Source organism: Podarcis tiliguerta (genome assembly GCF_965153285.1).
Source record: "Podarcis tiliguerta genome assembly, chromosome: 14".
Lineage (NCBI taxonomy): Eukaryota > Metazoa > Chordata > Lepidosauria > Squamata > Lacertidae > Podarcis > Podarcis tiliguerta.
The window spans coordinates 10,991,761-11,013,002 of record NC_139547.1 but is presented as its reverse complement, the minus strand read 5'-3'; the positions used below and the strand labels follow the sequence as shown (position 1 = coordinate 11,013,002).

Here is a 21,242-nt window from a genome sequence, read left to right as displayed (position 1 = left end):
ATGTGGCCAGCATGACTAAGCCACTTCTGGCGAATCAGAGCAGCGCACGGAAATGCCATTTATCTACTTGCACTTTAACATGCTTTCAAACTGCTAGGTTGGCAGGAGCAGGAACCAAGCAACGGGAGCTCACCCCGTCACGGAGATTCAAACCGCTGACCTTCTGATCGGCAAGCCCTAGGCTCTGTGGTTTAACCCACAGCGCCACCCGCATCCCTATAGTGCTCCAAATAGCCCTTATTTCAAAACACAGATGACGTAAGCTTCTAGCCATCCAACCCACAGACATGTCACTTTACCTGCTCATCAATTCTACGTTGCAGCTGCATGATCTTGTTCTCCATGCCAACGTTGAGTTTCTTGTAGTGTTCCACAGAGCGTGCCTCTATCTTCAGCTTCTTCAGCTCTCTCTTAGCCATCATGCGCCGGAAGCAGCACTGGAGATAGACAATTGCCTCCAAAGATCTGTGGTACCGCACGCGAGCCAGCCAACCACGCACATGTTTCTGTATAATGGTGGCCTTGTGCCCACGAAGCATCTGCATATTAAAACACACACACACAATGAGGAGCCTTGTACTGGCATCAGGGATAATTAACTGATACCATGAACTGTGGCTAGTAAACTTAAACTTAAAAATAAAGATAATTAAAGATAATTAAAGCCAAGAAATAAAGTAAGTAATATACTACTGCCTGTTTGGTACATGGAAAGGTGACTATGTTCCAGCAGTCTACAGTGCAGATTCCTTATGTGATGTTACGAATATGTGCCTACACACACACACACACACACACACACACAGACACTATGTATGGCACACTATGGGTCATCAAAAGGATCTGGATTTTTCAAACTCTGGATAATATTAACTGCTCCATAGATTAGGGTTAAGTAAATCATGTGAAACTGTTCCACAATATTCCCTTCTCCCAGTGCACTCTTACACAAATTTCATTTGGAGGTGGAGCATTTCAATACTCTTCCTTTGGGCAATGCCAGGCACTTCCCACAGCAGAGCCCCAAAGCTTATAACCATCATAATACATTAATCGCTTTTGGCGCTTATTTCAGTTTAAGAGTTCTTGAACCACAATCTAATGTTCTTTTGTTGGTGCATAATGAACAGCTTGCAAATTCTTGATTAACTCCTTACGTTGTTTCTAACCACACTAGTAAGTTACATCATGTGTCATAGAGGGAAAAACCTATACATGTCATAAAGAACTCAGACTAAACCGGTTTATACTAAAACATTGATAGGTTCAACTGGCGAATTTGTCAATTTGGATTTCTGTATTTCTTCCATAAAACAGTCTTCCCCAACTTGGGAGCTCTCCAGATGTTTTGGACTACAATTCACACATCAGAAGTTGAAATCCAAAACATCTGGAGGGTAGCAAGTTGAGGAAGGATGCCAAAAAACAGTAAAATAATTATCCATAATGATACGAAACTTCCAAAGATGTAGAAAGACAGATGTTATTAAAAACAGTATATTGATTAAAAATACAGAAAATGGTTAAACTCTCGAGTCATTTTAATATCATTTCATGTAACTAACCAATACTATGACACATGACACACTATCAGTGACATTTCAACTACATCCGCTGCTTTTAAATTGTCCTAGAAATACCTTGATTCAGGAGATATAGCAGATCCACATCTGGTAGTACAAGTGAACCAAGTACATCCAAAGACGGTCAAAATATTATAAATTTTACTAAGGACACCAAGTGGTTTACAATATAGTACATGTAAACCTGGAGCCAATGGAGCTTCCTGTGAAACTCACAGGCATCACAACAGCATCTCTTCCAGGAACCTCCCAAAAATATGTGAAGCAGATGATTCAACTCCTTCAGACACCTTATTACAGTCACGTGACCACTAAACATACCAGTTTAATAATGGCTACTGACACCTGTTGCAATTGCTTCCCCAGAAAAGTAGTTTTGTTAATGGAACTATCTTTAACTACAGGAACACAACTGATGTGTCACAGGACACCATGTGCCAACACATCTGGATCAGGTCTGATATATTAACAGAACCACATAGACGGAGTTGCAGAGGACACTGTTCCAGAAGGCTGCAGCCATTTGAAGCACAGAAAACAACTGAAATTGCTTCTCCGTAACAATTCTCATACTTGGGGTGTCCTTGTAATCCTTAGGTGGTGTCCATTGCAAAAGATTAAGAAAAAAGAGGAAGGATTTGGCTCAGAAATCAATCCATCAATCAGGGTGTAACAGAGTTTTTAATAATATGAATGAAGTGAAAATCAAACGTAAATGAGGCATAGTAAAGGTAAAGGGACCCCTGTCCATTAGGTCCAGTCGTGGCCGACTCTGGGGTTGCGGTGCTCTTCTCGCTTTATTGGCTGAGGGAGCCGGCATACAGCTTCCGGGTCATGTCGTCAGTATGAATAAGCTGCTTCTGGCAAACCAGAGCAGCGCACGGAAACGCCATTTACCTTCCCGCCGGAGCGGTACCTATTTATCTACTTGCACTTTGACGTGCCTTCGAACTGCTAGGTTGGCAGGGGCAGGGACCGAGCAACGGGAGCTCACCCCGTCATGGGGATTTGAACTGCCGACCTTCTGATCAGCAAGTCCTAGGCTCTGTGGTTTAACCCACAGCGCCACCAGCGTCCCCAAAATGAGAAATAGAGAACAGGATATTGGGCTCTGATTAGAGCAGGGGTGGGAAACATATGGCCTATGTGCCAAACCTGGCCTGCCCGGTCTCCCATTGGCTCGCAATACTGCATTCATGAAACCACACCCACCTGCCCCAAATGCAACATCACATGTGGGATTAGGTGTGGGGCATGTAGAGATGCAGCGAAAGCAGGGAGAGTTCAACCCTGCTTTGTGCAGTATCCCCACCCCTGCCGGCAAAGATTGACAGGTGGGTCGACAAAGAAGTCAAATGGTGTCAAAAGCTGGCCCATCAAGGAGGAGGAGACAAAGGGCCGGATTCTGCTAATCCAGCGTGCTAGCAGAAGCCAGCGCAAGGGTTCCTGCAATGCAACAGGATTTTCTCCCCTCTCCTCCCCCAGAAAGACCTGAATTCAAAGACCTGCTCAGCCTAAAAGCTCACCAAATGCCCTTGGCCCAGACCTCTCAATTGACTATGAAAAAACCCCAACGGACCTTGCCTTGAACCCCTTAAAGGAAGAGGCAGAGATAAATAATAAAAAATGGAACCCCACCACAACCATCAAGTTGGGACACCAAACACTCGTTGATTGTTTGGCTAGTATTTTTCAAAGGATGTTTTAAAGTATCATTTAGGATAATTAGGAATGTAATAGATTCTTCAGAGGATGAAGAAACTATAATTGCTACAAGGCTCATTCCAATAACAACACTCACCTCCTAACTGAAAGTATTCTTTTAGTCACACAGCAGAATCAGGCCTTACAAAAGGCACTTCTCCGCATCATCTGAAGACTGCCTGCCTGACAGTCTTCAGCCACATTCTTAGAAAGTCTGCACTATTTTGCCCCCGTAGAAAATATCTCAAGTCATCTTTCATCCCCTTTAGTGCAGCTGATTAGGGATTCGCTTTATTTAGAACATTTGTACTCCAAAAAGGCTCCCAGAGTGGCTTACATACAACCAATGAAAACAACCTGCCCACAGGTTTACAAAATACATGACACAAATGGAAATGTGGACATGGAGGGAAAAGGAAAAAAGCAACATTAGGAACCAATTCCTAAGTAGTAGTTCTTATAATGATCAGATAGAATTCATGTCCCAGTTTTGTTGCTGGAAAGTAACCAGGTAAATAACTACTAGGTTCCCTGTAATACACATTTACTCACAATAGTTTCTATGCTGCTACTTGTGCATTTGGAGAATAAATGCAAAAACATCACAGATGAGTTAATTCCAATGCTCTTTTAGTGCTAGATTCTGGCTCCTGTAAAGTTAGTACCAAATCATCAGCAAATGCTTTCAATTTGTACTGTTTAGCCCCAACTTGTATACCTTTAACCGATTGGTCCCTTCTTATCATATTTAGCAAAACCTCCAGGACCGATATAAAGAGCAGTGGAGAGATTGGGCACCCTTGTCGCGTTCCTTTCTCAATCTTAAACTCTTCCGTCACCACATTGTTCACAATTAGTTTGGCCTTCTGTTCTGCATAAATTGCACCTATACCGTTTCCAAAACCTTCACCCACCCCCATCCCCTGTAAATTCTTTTTCATAAAACTCCAAGAAATATTGTCAAAGGCTTTCTCTGCATCCACAAATATCAAAACTGACCCATTTGAAAATCTGAACACTACTGACCCATTTGAAATCTGAACACTACTGATATCTCTTGGGAATAACTGCAACTTCAAATCATACCACACTGAACTGTAATGGCTATTGTCATGCACTGATGTTTCTGCTGCAGTACAATTACTGTGCAATTTTCATTGATTACCTTCAACAGTTAGTTCTGACTAGCTCTGTGGTAACTACAATAACCACAAAGGAAATGCAACAGGCTAACAAAAACAGATGTTCCAAAACAAGACCAGTAATGAACCACCACATTAAAACTTATAAATGACACATAATGGATGAAGCATCCTTAATTCCATAGCCAGAAAGCAGCTGAGCTGGTGATGTGGTTTAATTTTTGCGCTAGAAGAAATGTATTTTTTAAACTTATTAAAATACAATGCTTCTCAAAATAATTACTGCTGTTTTGAAAAGTAGCATAAGATCCCTTTAGTACTTTATTAGCTGTGTTTTTAATTTTCTTGTGTAATTTTTCCCATATGAATTGCAATTCTTTTACTGGAGGTCACCTTGAAACTTCTTTTATATAAAAGAAAGCATGTTCAAGGAAGTTTCAAAAAGCGTCCAGTTATTGAAATCAAGATCCCATATTTGTTTAATGATAGCTAAAGTATGAAGAACCGGCATACTGTAAATCAAATGTTTTAACTTAAAGCAAATTACTTTACATTTGACAAGTTTAAAGGTATGACTCCAGTTACTGGTATATAATATTATTCCTACTTTCAAGTGTCATGTGAGAGCAGAGCTACAAATGGAATTATTTTATGCTCTGGTTTTCCCACTCATTTCAAGGGTCCAGCTTGTGCACCAAAAATAGGTCTTTCCATGCCAATGAATCAAGAAGTTCTAGCAGATAAGGGAACTCCAGCCATTTATCACAACTACCTGTAAGCAATCACACAAGCAGGTATCTTTGCCCCAAACCCTTCCCATAATTTTAGCATGTGGATACAGATATACAGGGTTAACATGCAGGAAACAACTGTTTTGTGTTGGGGTTACGTTCCTGACCCCAATGCACGTTAGTGGAACGCACATAAGCCCACTCGATCCCTGCTCCCTTTTCTGGCCACTTCTAGGTTGCAGTGATGCACGCACACACAGTCACACACATATTGAACACATGCAAAACAGTCGTTGCCTGTACAATACCAAAGCCACAGTTTTCCGCCTAAGTATTTCACAGTTGAAGCACATTATCAGTACGAGTGGCTTCCTGTATTTTTAGAAGTCACACCTTGGCAGTGAAATTGGTGCATGTCTTGAGAAACGAACCTCTAAAAATAACATTGTGAAATTTCATGTTCTATAGCATCCTAGAAGAAACACAGCCACATAATGTATTCCAGGAAGAAGAGGAGGAAGAGGAAGAGGAGGAGGAAGAAGAAGAAGAAACAGAACCAGGAGTCATGTAACAGACTCTCTTACCTGCTGATACTTCTTCCTAGCAATATAACCTCGCAAATATGACTGGAGAACGATAGTGCCGGCTAGCGTGCGACGGTATCGCTTGCGGACAACATACATGCGCTGGAATTTCTGAATAATGATGGCAGCTTTGGTTCGTCTAAGGAAAGTTGCAAGGCTGACCAAGAAAAAATGAGGGGATAGAAGACAGTATTTACAAACTCCAAAGTAGTCTCTTAACATTAACACTTTATTACAAAGGTCCCAATGACGGTAAAATTTTGGATAACTCGATAGCATCAGACACTTCTCCCCAGGCTTACATTACAGTGCTAAACCACCAAGTTCAAGGAACCTTATTCACTAATTACTGAGTTTAGGACTGCAGCCAATGCACCAAATTATTGTCATTGGAACATCTAACCTGTAAAAGCAAGGCTCAGAGAGCACTAGTCACATATTAACTGCTGGCCTATCTCCTTTTTGAAAATTTGCAGTGATATGCATTTCCCATGTTACATTAGCCCAACACTCGTAGGCCCAAACTTGCAAAAACAATGGTGCATTTAAAAGATTTAAGATGAGCGTACATGTTCATTAGCAAAAGGTTTAAATATTTTTTCTTTAAATAACTGGATTGTTCGCATTGCATTCACATCAGCCATCCAGTCACTCTGAATTACTGGGAATAACTTTGCAGGGAAAAGCCAACATTGGCATAATTTTACATATTTCTAACCTGCCTTCAGTTCAGCTGCTCTACAAAGGCAGATGCTGTTGACCAACAAAAGCAGTTGTGGAATCTTAAGAACTTCAGCACCAACATTTACTAAAACTACAGCAGGAGCTATGTTCCAACAACAGGATCCTTGCTGGATCAGACCAATAGTCTTATTTAGTCTAGCCAAGCAAATGCCTTTGGGAAACCCAAAAGCAGAGCTTCAAGGCAGCAGCCCCTCCCATTGATGCTCCCCAGCAACTGGTATTCAGTGGCATACTGCCTCTACCCTGGAGGCTGCACATAGGCAAGTGAGACCTGCATAATGCATATAGCTATCATCATACATGAACTTGGTTTTTCCAAGTGTCGATTGTCCTTAGCCAAAACAGCACCATCAGAAGGCTTGAGGGAACCCCAAGGCTTGTAATCTGTTGGGGGCAGGAGCTGGAGCAAGCCCAATAAAGACTAAGCATACTCAGCGAGCGTGAAATGTTGACTGACAAAGGAGGGAAATGGAATAATGGGAATCCTCAACAGTAGCACTTAACATTTTCTTGCAGGTCCCACTTGACATGCTAGTGGTCATGGATATGCATCCTCCACGATCTGTTCTTTACAATCTACATCATCGTGCTCAGTGAACCTGTGACCCACCAAGCCAAATGTAGCTCACTAGACACTATTATAGCACAGTGGATACATGATATACAAGCCTTGCAATCTCAGGCAGAAAGCAAAACAGGAAGTTTATCAAGTTGGATCTTATAACATCATGATCAGTACAGTGGTACCTTGGTTCTCAACGCCTTGGTACTCAAACAACTTGGAACCCAAACACTGCAAACCCGGAAGTGTTCCGGTTTGCGAACTTTTTTTAGAAGCTGAACGTGCTCTGCTTTGAGTGCCATGCTTCTATTTTGAGTGTTACGCTGAGGTCTGTCTGTTTTTGCGGCTCTTTTCATTTTATTTTGCGACTGTTTGAAACCCAGTTCAGCTACTGGTTGATTGATTATGTGACTGCAGTACATTGTTTATTGCTTTCATTTTATGGATCAATGTTCTCGTAAGATAGTAAAATTCATGTTAAATCACTGTTTTAGGGGTTGTTTTTTTAAAGTGTGGAATGGATTAATCCATTTTGCATTACTTTCTACGGGAAAGCACGCCTTAGTTTTGGAACGCTTTAGTTTTGGAAAGGACTTCTGGAACAGATTAAGTCTGAGAACCAAGGTACCACTGTACAGGAAAAACGGAAGGTTCAGTTGAGTTTTATGTTTAAAGCAACCCAGGCTTTTCTCAGGGGTCAGCTTACCATCTTGCCTGGTACCCTCGGACATATCTCTGAATGGTGATGGCTGCCTTCCTCATGCGCAGGTACTTCTTTCGCAACAACCATCCTCTGATGGTCTTTTGGATGCGGATGCATGCAGCTCTCAGTTTATCGGCCCTTATTTTTTCCAAGTAAGCTACCTGACCAGCCCGGAAAAATATTTTTGTCTTCCCAAACTGGTACTTATCCTTATCCTGTTTTCAGAAGAAATGTACAATCAGCACCAGACCGAAAGTAACAAAGGGTTAATAATAACAACAAGACTCAATGACATTAGAATTGGTAAAGAGGAAACAGGCATCCTCTAAATCAGGGGTGGCTAATCTTTTGAGACAAAGGGACACGTTGACCCCTGGGAGTCACGGGAGCGGGTGGCGCTGTGGTCTAAACTACTGAGCCTCTTGGGCTTGCCAATCAGGTCAGCGGTTGAAATCCACACTACGGGGTGAGCTCCCATTGCTCTGTCCCAGCTCCTGCCAACCAAGCAGATCAAATGCACACCAATGCAAATAAATAGGTATCACTGCGGCAGGAAGGTAAATGGCGTTTCCCTGCGCTCTGGTTTCCGTCACAGTGTCCCGTTGTGCCAGAAGCAGTTTAGCTCTGCTGGCCACATGACCTGGAAAGTTGTCTGTGGACAAACGCCAGCTCCCTCGGCCTGAGTGCCAATGATGAGTGCCGCAACCCCATAGCCGCCTTTGACTGGACTTAACCGTCCATGGGTCCTTTACCTTTTTATGTTACATATCAAAGTGGGAGTGGCTAAAGTTTAAAGCGGGTGTGGCGAGAACTACAATCCTCAAGGTTGCCTCCCAAAAGATTTTCCCACTAGCTAAAAGGTAAAGGTACCCCTGCCCGTACGGGCCAGTCGTATCCGACTCTAGGGTTGTGCGCCCATCTCACTTAAGAGGCCGGGGGCCAGCGCTGTCCGGAGACACTTCCGGGTCACGTGGCTAGCGTGACGAAGCTGCTCTGGCGAGCCAGCACCAGCGCAGCACACGGAAACGCCGTTTACCTTCCCGCTATAAAGCGGTACCTATTTATCTACTTGCACTTAGGGGTGCTTTCAAACTGCTAGGTTGGCAGGAGCTGGGACTGAAAGACGGGCGCTCACTCCGCCGCAGGGATTCAAACCGCCGACCATGCGATCGGCAAGCCCTAGGCACTGAGATTTTACCCACAGCGCCACCCGCGTCCCTTTCCCACCAGCTAGCCTACGCTGATTTACATTGTTTTAATTGTTAATTATGAAATTCAGTAAATTGTTTTCTTTTTTTAAAAATGTAGACAAATGGGAAGAGGAGTTGGAGGGCCGCAAAAACCTTTTGGAATCATGAGATCAAGACAGGAGACCCATGGGAATGCTTAAAAAAACATTATTATTATTATTATTATTATTATTATTATTATTACTACTATTATTATTATTATTATTATTATTATTATTATTATTATTAAAATAGCAATGCGGTAGCCTTGGGAGTCACAAAACTCCTTTTTAGGGGAGGCAGCCTCCCCTGCTATACAACATGAAAGGACATGCTGAAAATCAGGTTAAATGAAAGGAGCAAAAGCATATAAAATCCTGTTGTTTTTAGCTTGTAGCCAGCCATGTAAAAGTAAAGTAATTAAAACATTGTGAGATTTGAAGGGGAAATAATACATGGACTGTGGCTTTATTCTGAGCCACAAAGGTTACTTTAATATGCCAAGAAAATCCTGGACCGTGTTATTTACAGTGCTTGAAGGTATTCACCAAAAGAACAATGTTCTCAACTGCCATCCCAGGGCCATCTGACAGCTCCCTTGCCCTATGGGAAGGTGAGAGCAAAGGCGGAACAGCCAGGAGGGCTGTCCATAATCTCGCTCCAGGTAGCTGCTCCTTCCCTGAACCGCCACCAGAGGGCTACTCAAGAATAATCTCATGAACAAATTTGAGAAGAGGTAAGAAAGAAAATTTCCGAAATAATCGGTGTACTGGTACCATTAAGCCTGAAAAGTGGACTATAAGAATCTTAAAGAAAGAAAGCTGCCATGACTGTTGATTTAAATGGAAAACCAATATGGATACTCTGTAGGGGAAAGTTCAAACAAGGAGTGAAAGCCATCTTTGCTCAACCAACGGGAAGAAGTCATCTTTGCAAAGCCATATGGGGCTTATTTTGTTGCCCTACAGAACTCAGCCACTAGCATGATTATTCTATTAAATGAAACGGATCCAACCAGCACCATAATAATTTTGCGAGCTCAGCAAGCTTTACAGACAATAAGCACCATAAAGTCTACTACCAGAATAAGTTTCTCCAGGACATTTTTACATGTCTGCTTCCTGTCGCTGAGGACATCTTTCTGCTTCATCAGCACACGATAGCGACTGAAAAATTCTTGATAGGTCCACCTGGTTTCAAGAAGCAGCAGAGTTAGGCAAACAAACAGTTACCTGTGTATATATTGTATTCAAGCAAAACATCACAACACCAGCAGGCTCACCTGGAAGGGAAGCCCGCTGCACTGATTCGAATTGTTTCCAGCACACCACAAGCTCTGAGCTGCTGCACGGTCCGCTTTTCATCAAACCTAGAGATGAAAACATTGCTAATTTGAGGCAGAAACTTTGGTAAGGTTCTACAGTTGTTTCCTACAACTGTACGGTTGCCTTAATGCTTGTGCGTTCTCTTTAATGTGTTGTAATGTTTACTTGCCAAAAAGTACTCCCACAAGTCACGTGATATGAAAAATCAAAATACGAAAGAGGATTCCTAGTTCTATCTTGGCCAATCTGCAAGTAGCTTCCAGATTTTCTTCTTCAATGTGTCCAAAAAGTACTCATGGAATATATACCCTTCCCATGTTTCATCATGACATCGGAAACAGCTTTAATGTTTGAGAAGATAACATTTAGCTGAATCGAATGAAATGAGCAAGCACATGAAGCCTTCCTATTTCATCCAAAACAAGTAGCAGAGAAAATAGATAGGTTTTCTCTCTGTAATTTTGAGCAGCAAGTACTGCATTTTAGATGCTATGTGCAAAACGACTTACATAAATGGGAACTTGAAATCATTTGGCTTAATACACCGCACGTAGTGAGGAGTTGTGGCATTAAGGGTCTCCATCAGTAGATGCAGAGAATTTCTGAACTATAGGAAAGAAATGAAAAGGGAGAAATTGCAAAACAAAAAACAAAGACACAGAAGCATTCTGATTTTTGAGCAAATTCTGCAAGTTGAACCTCAGCCCAACAATATCTAAGAATATCAGGCAAAGACAAGTTATGCCACTAATTTTTTTGTATTTATTGTTTAAAGAAGTTTACAAGGAATAAGACAATTACTGATACAAACAGAAAAGTAGTAATTAAAAACAATTAAAATAAGCAGTAAACTAAAACGAGATTTAAAAACATCAATATTTACTATTTTATTTAACAACATGTATGAATAATGTAATACTACCCATTTACAAAAAAAAAAATGATGATCTGCATCTTTCATATTGATTGGATAGATTTGCTCAGAGTTTACCTTCAATATTCCAGGAAGTCATACACCCTGGTTCTTGATGTTTTTGGTTTTTAATAAGAATTTAGTGTGTGCTTGTACTGGCTAATAACCCACAAAGCTCTCTTTGATTTTTAGAAGGTCAACAGCATTTCTCCACAAATGCTTACAGTGCCTCTTCCCTCTTCCTGCCCTGTTATCAGGTGGGGTATCCCTGAATAGCACAGCAACAAAATTCACCCACCTGATGGCCCACTGTTTTCTTATGCTCCTTGCTTGTTTGGGCCGTTTTAGACTTTGATGGTTTTACAGCCGCACGAGACAACGGCGTACGGCCAGAAGGTGTTGCTGTTGTGGGGCTGATGGGCTTCTCATCCCGAAAGAGCTCAGGCAGCATCTTAAACTGGTTCAGAAACAGGGGATAAAAAGCACACCTCTATATTAACAAGAGAAGGGCTTTCCCAAGGGAAATGCAATAAAAAGGGAGAACCAAAAGCCAATAGGAAGGGATAGCTTATCATGGCACTTCCGAAGCGTTGCCACTTTCCAGCTGCCAATTTGAAAACTTACGTAAGGAATGAAAAGTTTAAGTAAGCATGCTAATGGAAACAGTTTATTTATTCAGTTCCATTTGTTAATTGCTTCCTCTAAAACTTATCAAAACTCAAAAGGAGCACTTTTGATTTATTGCTATCCAGTTGCATTTACAGTGGTGCCTCGCAAGACGAAAAGAATCCGTTCCGCAAGTCTCTTCGTCTAGCGGTTTTTTCGTCTTGCGAAGCAACCCTATTAGCGGATTAGCGCTATTAGCGGTTTAGCGGCTATTAGCGGCTATTAAAGGCTTAAGGGATTAGCGGATTAGCTGCTAAAAGGCTATTAGCAGCTTAGTACGTCAGAAAAGGGGGGGGGGAGCGAAAAAAAATCGCAGGAACTCGCAAGACATTTTCGTCTTGCGAAGCAAGCCCATAGGAAATTCGTTTTGCGAAGCACCTCCAAAACGGAAAACCCTTTCGTCTAGCGGGTTTTCCGTCTTGCGAGGCATTCGTCTTGCGGGGCACCACTGTACTGGATTTCAAGTGCCTGGTAATGCTGCAACATATCAAACTTCTCAACTTTGATTTAGAGGTCAGGAACGTTATGTTTGCACCAGGCTACAGAGTCACTGGGAGGGCATAAAATAGCAAGTGAGGCATCACACAACCCACAAATAAACTAGAGGCATCACCACTGATGCAATGTGCTGAAATCGCTATAGCCAGGAGTGGTGCTACAGTGATGCTTAACTGCACAGTCCTAAAGCTGTCAAATTTGAGATTCCAATTTCCCCCATTTCTGGGCAGTAGGGCATATATCCCTTTCATTGCAGTCTATGGGAAATAATGGAACCATCACTGTAGCATGGGATAGCATTCTATAACTGAAGGGGATTGAGGAGGAACCGAATAGCAAAAGACTGCAGAACAGGCCAACGAAAACATGTCAGTTTAGAGGAAACAAACCAATGCTCACACCCCAGGTCAAGCAATATTGCAGCCGAGTTGCTAGCAGTCAAAATATTAGAACATATCTTTCTATTTAAAGCCAGATGACAATAAGAAAGGAAAGCAAGCAAGCAAGCAGGGATTAGAGCTCAGTTTTCTTTAAAAAACAAACAAACACAAAACACCTACCCTTAGTTAATATAACTGCATTCAGGGAAGCTTGTTTGCCCTGTGTTTGCCAATAGGACCATTTTCACTTGCACAACTGTCAGTTTCACATCGCTATAGTGCAGATGTAGGCAGAGGCGTAGCTAGATGCTCTGGCACCTGGAACGGCGCACAAGCTGTGCACCCGGGGGCGGGGCCATGGGGCGGGGCAAGCTTCCCAGGGGGCGAGGTGCCCATGGAGGCGGAGTGAGCCATCTATGGGGGGTGGAGCGAGCCATCCATGGCGGGCTGCTTCCTGGGGGGGGGGGAGGAGAAGCCACACCACTTTGCTAGCAGCCTTCCTCCCTTCCCTCTTCCTTTTGACAGCTCAGGGGAGGTTCCCCACCCCCACCCCAGGACGCAGCCCAGGAGTGGGGGGCAACAGCATGCTGCACGCCCGTGACTCCCAAGCCTCCCCTGTGCTGTCAAAATGAAGAAAGAAGGGGGGAAGGCCGCTGTGCTGGTCCCGTGGCTAACCGAGAGACGAGGTCCAAGTCCAGTCTGAGATCAAAGGTGCAATAGGGAGGCAGTCCATAGAAGTTGAAGCTGGGTGCAGGGCAGGGAGTCAGGTGCAGGAGCAGGAGCTCCGGCAGGAAAGCAGGACAGGGTTCAGGCAGGAACTGTCAACCAACAATGTTGCTCCCGCAACTTGGGACTGGGGCTGGCTGGCTTTTATCTGCCCCGAGGCATAGGGCGGCCCCGATCCTCAAGTGACCTGCCTCTCCTGGCCTGGAGGCGAGCACTCCTCCTGCGGGAACTTAGTTCCCTCCGCCTCTCTGCCCTGAGCCTCTGCAGCTCAGGAGAGGCTGGAGGGTTACCGGACCCAGAGGCAACCTCAGCTTCCCCTGACGGGGCTGAGAGTGGAGCACCTGCAGGCAATGGGTGCTCCATCACCTCAGGAGCCAGAGCAGGCTCAGCTGATGCCTGCACCTGAGGATCCAGCACAGGTGAGGACCCTTCAGGATCAAGCCCCAGCCCTGGCTCAGCTGGTTCTGGAGGCGGGGAATCCTGTGCAGGCTGGGATCCCTCAGGTTCAGCATCCGAGTCCGAATCCCAGGCCATCACAGCCGCCAGCAAGGCAGCACAGCTCTGCCCCTTCCCCCAACGGCTCAGTGCAGTCTTGGGAGTCGTGGGCGGGTGGCGCGCTGAATGTCACCCCCCTCAGTGATGACACCCGGGACGTGCCGCCCCCACACCCTCCTTCCTCCACCCCTGGGTGTAGGAAATCTTTGGCCCTCCAGACGTGGTTGAACTGCTGTTCCCATCAATACCAGAAAGTAAAGCGAACAACCGGAGCTGATGGGAGATGTGGCTCAGCAACCTCTGGAGGGCCAATAATTCCCCATACCTGCTGTTGTGCTTGTGGAAACCAAGGCAGCAAAAGTGTAGACAGTTCAAGTGCAGCCCAACTGAAGTCAAAGGGCCTTGCGCACACTTAACATGCAAGACGGCAGCCCAAGACTGCATCCAGACTAGCACTTTTGTAGCATTTAATTGCACTTCCTTTAATCTCTTGCTCTCGGGTGGAGATGCATTTGGCTTCTGCTATAAGAAATCAGCCGTTCTAGGTGAATGGGTGCAAGTTCACCAGACCTTCTGCTTAAAGAAAAATATTCTGATAATGGTAGGTGGAACAGGACAAGGGCAAAGAAGGAGGCAGAATGTTTTGATTGTCCAGACCCGTCCAAGGAAAGGTAAATATTTTCATATGGGGGAAATCCAGAAATGCAGTAATAAAGAGGAATAAAAGAGGATATCACCCAGCCTGTATCACCTTGCTTAAAGTAAATAAATGCAGAACTGCATATATACTGCTAGTCTAGACACACTTTAGGTGTCCAAATTTTTTAGCAATGCATTAGGTTTTAGGATTACCTTCTGGGGAAGATGTATGGTGAAAAACAAGGCAGAGAGATTATAAATAAAAAAACGAATTCATACAGCCAAACATGAATAATCGCCTACTCATTGTGACATTTCTGTAAGCACAATACTAAAAAAAGGTTTAAATATGAGGGAGCAGCTTAAATGGTTGCTCCCTAATATGTGTGCATAGAATTACAGCCTGCATTACCCAAGTCAAATTGCTTTTGTACACATATTTTAAAATGCAAATGTTAAACATACTTGGTACAACTAGCTTTAGAAACAGAATACCTTCGTCAATTATCACCATCATCAATCATCTATGAAGTGCCTAACATTTTCTAAGTGTCGTACACAGATTGAAAAATAAGACAGTCCCTGCCCACATGCTTACAATTTAAAAGCACAATGGAAAAAGCGAAGGGACACAAATGGAAAAAGGGAAGGGAAGAGAAGAGAAGAGAAAACAAGCCAATGCAGCAGTTCTTAAAATTACATTGTTTTAACAACTAGAAGGTATGTTGTTCAATCCGGAGGGCAATTAGACTTGATTACACAAAGTTCATGTAATAAATTTAAAAACAGGCTTTTGGGTTGAGGATATAAAGTACAAATGGCAAGTCACGAGGCAGAAATCAGCAGACAAACTCTAGTTTCAGGGGAGAGGGGATTCAATGCTACTCCGAGTCAAATCAATGGATAGAATTAATATCTAATTTAAGTGGGCTAAAATAATCTGGAACTCAACCTTTAGTACTGGGGAAGGGGGAATCTCAATACTAACCTTACTTGATTTTAGAACTTTGATCTGCTCTTCATAGACAGTATCTTTGTTTTTTTCCAAAAACCCTTCACACTGGTACTCCACCTGGAAGTACAAAATATCTCATTTTACAAGGGGAAAAAATGAAAATTCAGAAGGAGTAATATATCTAAGTGTCAGGGAACTGCCATCAGTACTGGAGGGGGAGAGCAAAAGCCAGAGGGATTCCAGAGAGCGTCCAGGGATCGGGAGGAGCAGCCCATCTTCTGGGGAAGAGAATCAGCGCAGCACCAGTGGAGAAGGGGGGCAGGTGGGGGAAGTGGCGAGGCGGTCCCATGACTCCTTGCCGGGGACCAGCGGGGAAAGTAGGGGTCCTCCGCTGCCCACGCCCTCCTTGCGCAGAAGGCTTTCGCGCAGAGAGAGTAGGAGGAGACTAGGCATCAAAGAGCTTCTTTGCTGGAAGAAGTTTAAGAAACGCCCACTCACAGATTCTGCCAGCGATTGAGTCAGCCACGGGTGAGTGGCTGTCCGGACAGAAAAAGGTTCACTTTGGCAACCCAGCCAGGTGTTTGCACCCAGCCGTGGAGATAGGTACCTGCTTACGCACGAGCAACCCCTAGAACCATTACACTAAGCAAAAATACATCCTGCAACCTCAAAATCTAGAAAAAATATGTATTAAAAATCACTGTTCTTGCTACTGTGATTTTTTATACCTTTAATGAACTTAAAGACAGGGAATGATGATTCTGAGACTTGACTATATCACTTTCCTATGTCTTAACATATGCAAAGGCAAACTTCACCAATATATTTCCAACGCACTTTGTGAATAGACCAGGCTATGTGAAAACAGGCTACAGTTGAATACATCTATCCATAAACAATTTTGCATGTAATTAACCTGGCAGCCACACTGTGAACAAATTAAAGATCACCATCTGAAGTGTCTTAATTTGTTACTCAGTCACTAAAAGATTGGCTGGCTCAATCTCAAATTTAAAATCCTTCAATGAACTGCTACTAAAAAAAGCCCACAGGACATTTTTAAATACAGCTAGAAATAGTTCACAGGCAGCATCCTGTTAAGCCCATGCAAGAACCACCAGTTTTTTTAGTTATCTCGGTGTGTGGGGCTGTGGATCATACGCAATTTTTCCCACTGATTACTCCAGAATGGATAAGTGCAAGAACATCACAAGCAAATAGGTTTACCAAATCAGGCAGAACACAGAAACCCTTACCTTATCTGCAAAGTGTTGGATGATAAATGCTTTGTTTGACATACGGGGTTTTTCAAAGAGAACAGACTTGTTCAAGTGAGTATTGTATAATTTCTGGGCCCAACTATTATCTGAACCTTTAGGCATCTAGCGAACGGAGAGATAAAATGAACAGATAGATTTTAACCATCCTGATTTATTACAAAAAAGTGAAACAAGGAAAGCTAGTCTACAACAGAAATGGAAAATCTTGTTTTGGCATCTAAAATTCACCTGAATTTGAGCCACTCAAAAAACCAGGATGCAGTTAATGGCTCACAATGTTGTTGGCCACAAATGTATGCGCCATCAGTTTCTAAGAATACTCATTTAAATACCTCGTTTGTATACCACTTTACATATTCATAGGAGTTACCCACTCCCAGTCTTGTTTTGGGGATAGGCTCCAATAAAAATAACAAAATAGAAAATAATTAAGCCCCTCAAGAAGTGGCTGAGGCTGGACTGATTCACACACTACATTTCTTATCCGTATGAGCAAGGGGACAAAAGCTATGTGAGGGTGGGGACTATAATTCAGACGGGGGGAAACTAATCAAATTTAGATGCTCAACATGATGTAAAAACTGGACACTGTCCCTGCCCCACAGGGGCTATGCTTGTGCGCCTGAAAGAGCTTTCATCCAATCTTCAACATTTACTCACAAATAAGCCCCAATGAGCTGCATGGGGCTTCCTCCTAAGAGAGGTCATTTATAGTCTTGTAATCTAACACCCCTTTACACATTGGCATGTTTTGAGTCTAGATGAAAATAATAGTAAAGGTAAAGGGACCCCTGACCATTAGGTCCAGTCGTGACCGACTCTGGGGTTGCGGCGCTCATCTCGCTTTATTGGCCGAGGGAGCCAGCGTATAGCTTCCAGGTCATGACTAAGCCGCTTCTGGCGAACAGCGCACGGAAATGCCGTTTATCTTCCTGCTGGAAGTATTTATCTACTTGCACTTTGACGTGCTTTTGAACTGCTAGGTTGGCAGGAGCAGGGACCAAGTAACGGGAGCTCACCTCGTTGCGGGGATTCGAACCACCAACCTTCTGATTACCAAGTCCTAGGCTCTGTGATTTAACCCACAGCGCCACCCGTGTCCAGATGAAAATAATAGTTTCAAACTAATAATAGCTTAACACATAGGAACATTGACATGACAGAGATCCTCTCTCTTCCTCCAACTCAAAACAGCATTCACAGGGTAATATCTAATGTTAATCCTACTCAGAGCAGATCCACTTAAATGAAATGAACACAACTAACTCAGATTCATTCCTTTCAGTGGGTCTGCAATGAGTAGGATTTAAGTTGGATATAACCCATGCTTTGCACGCTACACTAAACCAAGGTGTGTGGTACACTGGCTTGACATCATGGTTTGGAGAGAAACGAAGCAGAAGTGCTGTTTCTGGCATGATGCTAAGCCAACTGGTTTGTTGCTCCCAGTTGAAGGAAAGGAAGAGCGAAACAGGAGTACTCAAACTGCATGAATGTTTTGTTTAAAGTCTATCACACATTTTGGCAGAGTGTTTTGCACTAACACAGTCAACGGAGGAAGCTGGAAACCAACAGAACTTGATGCAACAGAAAGGTGAGATCTGTTGAACTCCTACCTTACACTCTTCATCTAGCAAATCCAAAATACCCAGTTTGGCCTCTATGAGGTTAATGCAGGGCTGATTATCATAGAAATCAATCAAGGTCCACGGAATTTGTTCCCTCATATATTCTTCTTGCTCCAGTTTAAAGACATGCTATAAGAGGAAGGGGAAGCAGTAAATAGAGAAAGTTCATTGTTTTCGTCCCAAAACATTTAACTAAATTGCTCACAAATTAAAACTGAACCCACCATTTACTAAGTACAGATCAAAGTGGACAAATGAATCTGTACAACGTGTTCAAAATTAATATGTCTTTTAGTAGGGGGAAAGCAGCAAGAAAATTACAAAATAAGGTAGACAGAATAAGAAGCTTAGAAATAGACAATGCCCCAAGCTTTTATCCTTCTCATCAATATCATAATCATCACCATCCCCTCACCACATAATTTGTAAAGCACTTAAAGTTTTCCAAGTACTAAGTATAAAATCTATATAAAACTAAATAACAAACGATAGTGAGGGAACTGTCCTGGCTCTCACTGGACGAAGGGATCGGATTATGTTTTCTGCCAAAAACGTTACTGCTCAAATCAGTACATGACACAAGCAAGGCAAGGGTTGAAGGCACAGCAGCTTGCCAGACATGGCTCTGCAAGGCAAGATGTTGATCCAGCAAATGATGCTCCCCACACCTGGATTCCTGTTATAAAGGAGTGGGGTGGGCATGACTTCAGAATAGCAAGTTGGATGTTGTTCAACTTGGTTGTGTATTCACTGGTGTTTTATTGTTTATGACTACTTTTGTTATATTGCGATTATTATTATTTTTCATCTCAAAAGTTGCTTTGAGCATGGTTTGAACTATGGAAAGGCAGCATAAAATAAAATGATGGGTGGATGTGTAAGCAATAGGCAGTTAACAGTTTGCTGTCTTACAGATTGGAGCCCCACCAGCATATTTGATGAAGTGCAAGGACTGGTCTGCCTCCTTCTCACCCTGACCCATTGGTGGGGGAAATGCTGTATTACCCACCAGTGAACCTACTAATTAGGAGACTCCTGTCTACTGCTTAACAGGCTGCTGACATCCAACTTGCAAGTACCGTATTTTTCGCTCTATAAGACGCACCAGACCACAAGACGCACATAGTTTTTGGAGGAGGAAAACAAGAAAAAAAAATATTCTGAATCTCAGAAGCCAGAACAGTAAGAGGGAATCACTGCGCAGTGAAAGCAGCAATCCCTCTTGCTGTTCTGGCTTCTGTGATAGATGCGCAGCCTGCATTCGCTCCATAAGACGCACACACATTTCCCCTTACTTTTTAGGAGGGAAAAAGTGAGTCTTATAGAGCAAAAAATACGGTAATCTGGTTAACCTTATTGGTGTGTCTGTCCAGCTATCCCAAGGAATATTTTGATTAAAATTACTATCTCACTCAAGAAAGACCAAGGTAGGAGCAGCAAAACAAAAAGAAGTGGAACTCTAATTAGCGAAAGATAAAATGAAGACTCCACCAGCTGTCACTAGGACCTATCCCAGGAAACTGATGAGTACATGCTCTTAAGAGAGGTTCAGTGCCACACAGAGGATCTAGCTATCAAAATGGACCATCAGTGGGTCAAAGCACAGAAAAACTTGCTTCTCACTTACCATATTGAACTGTTGCTGCAGTTTCTCATTGGCATAGTTTATACAGAACTGTTCAAAGCTGTTTATCTCAAAGGTTTCAAACCTGGGGGGAAACCAAAGACAACCACCAGCATAAATTAAAGGAGTATATGTTTGCAAGATAAAAATCATGTCAACATAGTACAAGAGTGGGTTGACATACACAAACTGCCATACTTCTAAAATACAGATGTTCTTAGCAGCTTGGGCAATAATACCCATACCCAAGTTATATTGTTATATTTTGCATTTTTCTTTGGGTTGTTTTTTTTTTTTTACTTTTCATTTTGTTACATTTTGTTGCATCAAGCTACTCAGAGGAAACTCACCCATAGATGTCCAATACGCCAATAAAAGAATGTTGTTTCATGGTGGAATGAAGAGCTTCGTTCACATGATCGACAATCCAGTTAAACAGACTAGCATATACATGTTTTGCAAGAGCATCCCTGGCATTTATGGCCTGCAGTTTGGAAATTGGTTTGATGTAGGTCTCTGTGGCAGTAGCAAGCTTCCTGTGGCAGAGCCAGTGAGCCATCTGTTCATATTCTACTCCCATGAGATCACAGAAGATGGTGAGGGGTTCATGTTTGGCCTACAAGGACAATAACCTCCTTAGATTTGAAAGTATTATTGACCACTGACAATGCATGCATTAATGCTCCCCAAGCAAGCAGAAACCCTTCTACCATTTTCTAGATTTGCGGTGAGAAGGCGTTAAGAAATATCTCATATTAACTTCAATCTCTGCTTTTAGTGAATGCATAGAAAGGTCGGCTTAAGAGGTTGACAGCACTGGCTTCAGTTTTTGGCGGGCTCTTGGACAAGACATTTTCCCTGGGTCCCCCCTCCCTCGTAAGGTGTGTCATTTTAGGTAGTGAAACTTATTTTTTGCACATTGCTTCATTGAGGGGTCTTAAAAATATGTTTTTGGGTGTGAGGAATTCAAATCTGCGATTATTTTTATTATTGGACAACATTTAGCTTGGCAAGTCTATGTCTGATGAGGAAGCACACAAACTGCTTTCACAAAACCAAATAATTTTAATTTTACCTTCTGAAAAATGTCAGGGAATGCTAAATAAACAAACAATAGTAATAATAATACAG

General features: G+C 42.8%; 1 protein-coding gene across 8 annotated transcripts in view; it reads right to left on the bottom strand.

Annotated features, from left to right (window-relative positions):
* MYO5A (myosin VA) overlaps positions 1 to 21,242 on the bottom strand; it is a 120,437-nt gene that overhangs the window by 38,469 nt on the left and 60,726 nt on the right. For all 8 annotated transcript variants that reach the window (XM_083411760.1, XM_083411763.1, XM_083411765.1 and 5 more), the window contains exons 10-21: positions 20,462 to 20,727; positions 20,115 to 20,196; positions 18,476 to 18,616; positions 16,836 to 16,961; positions 15,613 to 15,696; positions 11,519 to 11,677; positions 10,817 to 10,914; positions 10,265 to 10,351; positions 10,064 to 10,172; positions 7,757 to 7,968; positions 5,745 to 5,901; positions 300 to 539 (exon numbers count right to left, since the gene is read on the bottom strand). In XM_083411760.1, coding sequence (XP_083267886.1) covers positions 300 to 539; positions 5,745 to 5,901; positions 7,757 to 7,968; positions 10,064 to 10,172; positions 10,265 to 10,351; positions 10,817 to 10,914; positions 11,519 to 11,677; positions 15,613 to 15,696; positions 16,836 to 16,961; positions 18,476 to 18,616; positions 20,115 to 20,196; positions 20,462 to 20,727 — 1,761 coding nt within the window. The remainder of the gene's footprint in view (positions 1 to 299; positions 540 to 5,744; positions 5,902 to 7,756; positions 7,969 to 10,063; positions 10,173 to 10,264; positions 10,352 to 10,816; positions 10,915 to 11,518; positions 11,678 to 15,612; positions 15,697 to 16,835; positions 16,962 to 18,475; positions 18,617 to 20,114; positions 20,197 to 20,461; positions 20,728 to 21,242) is intronic.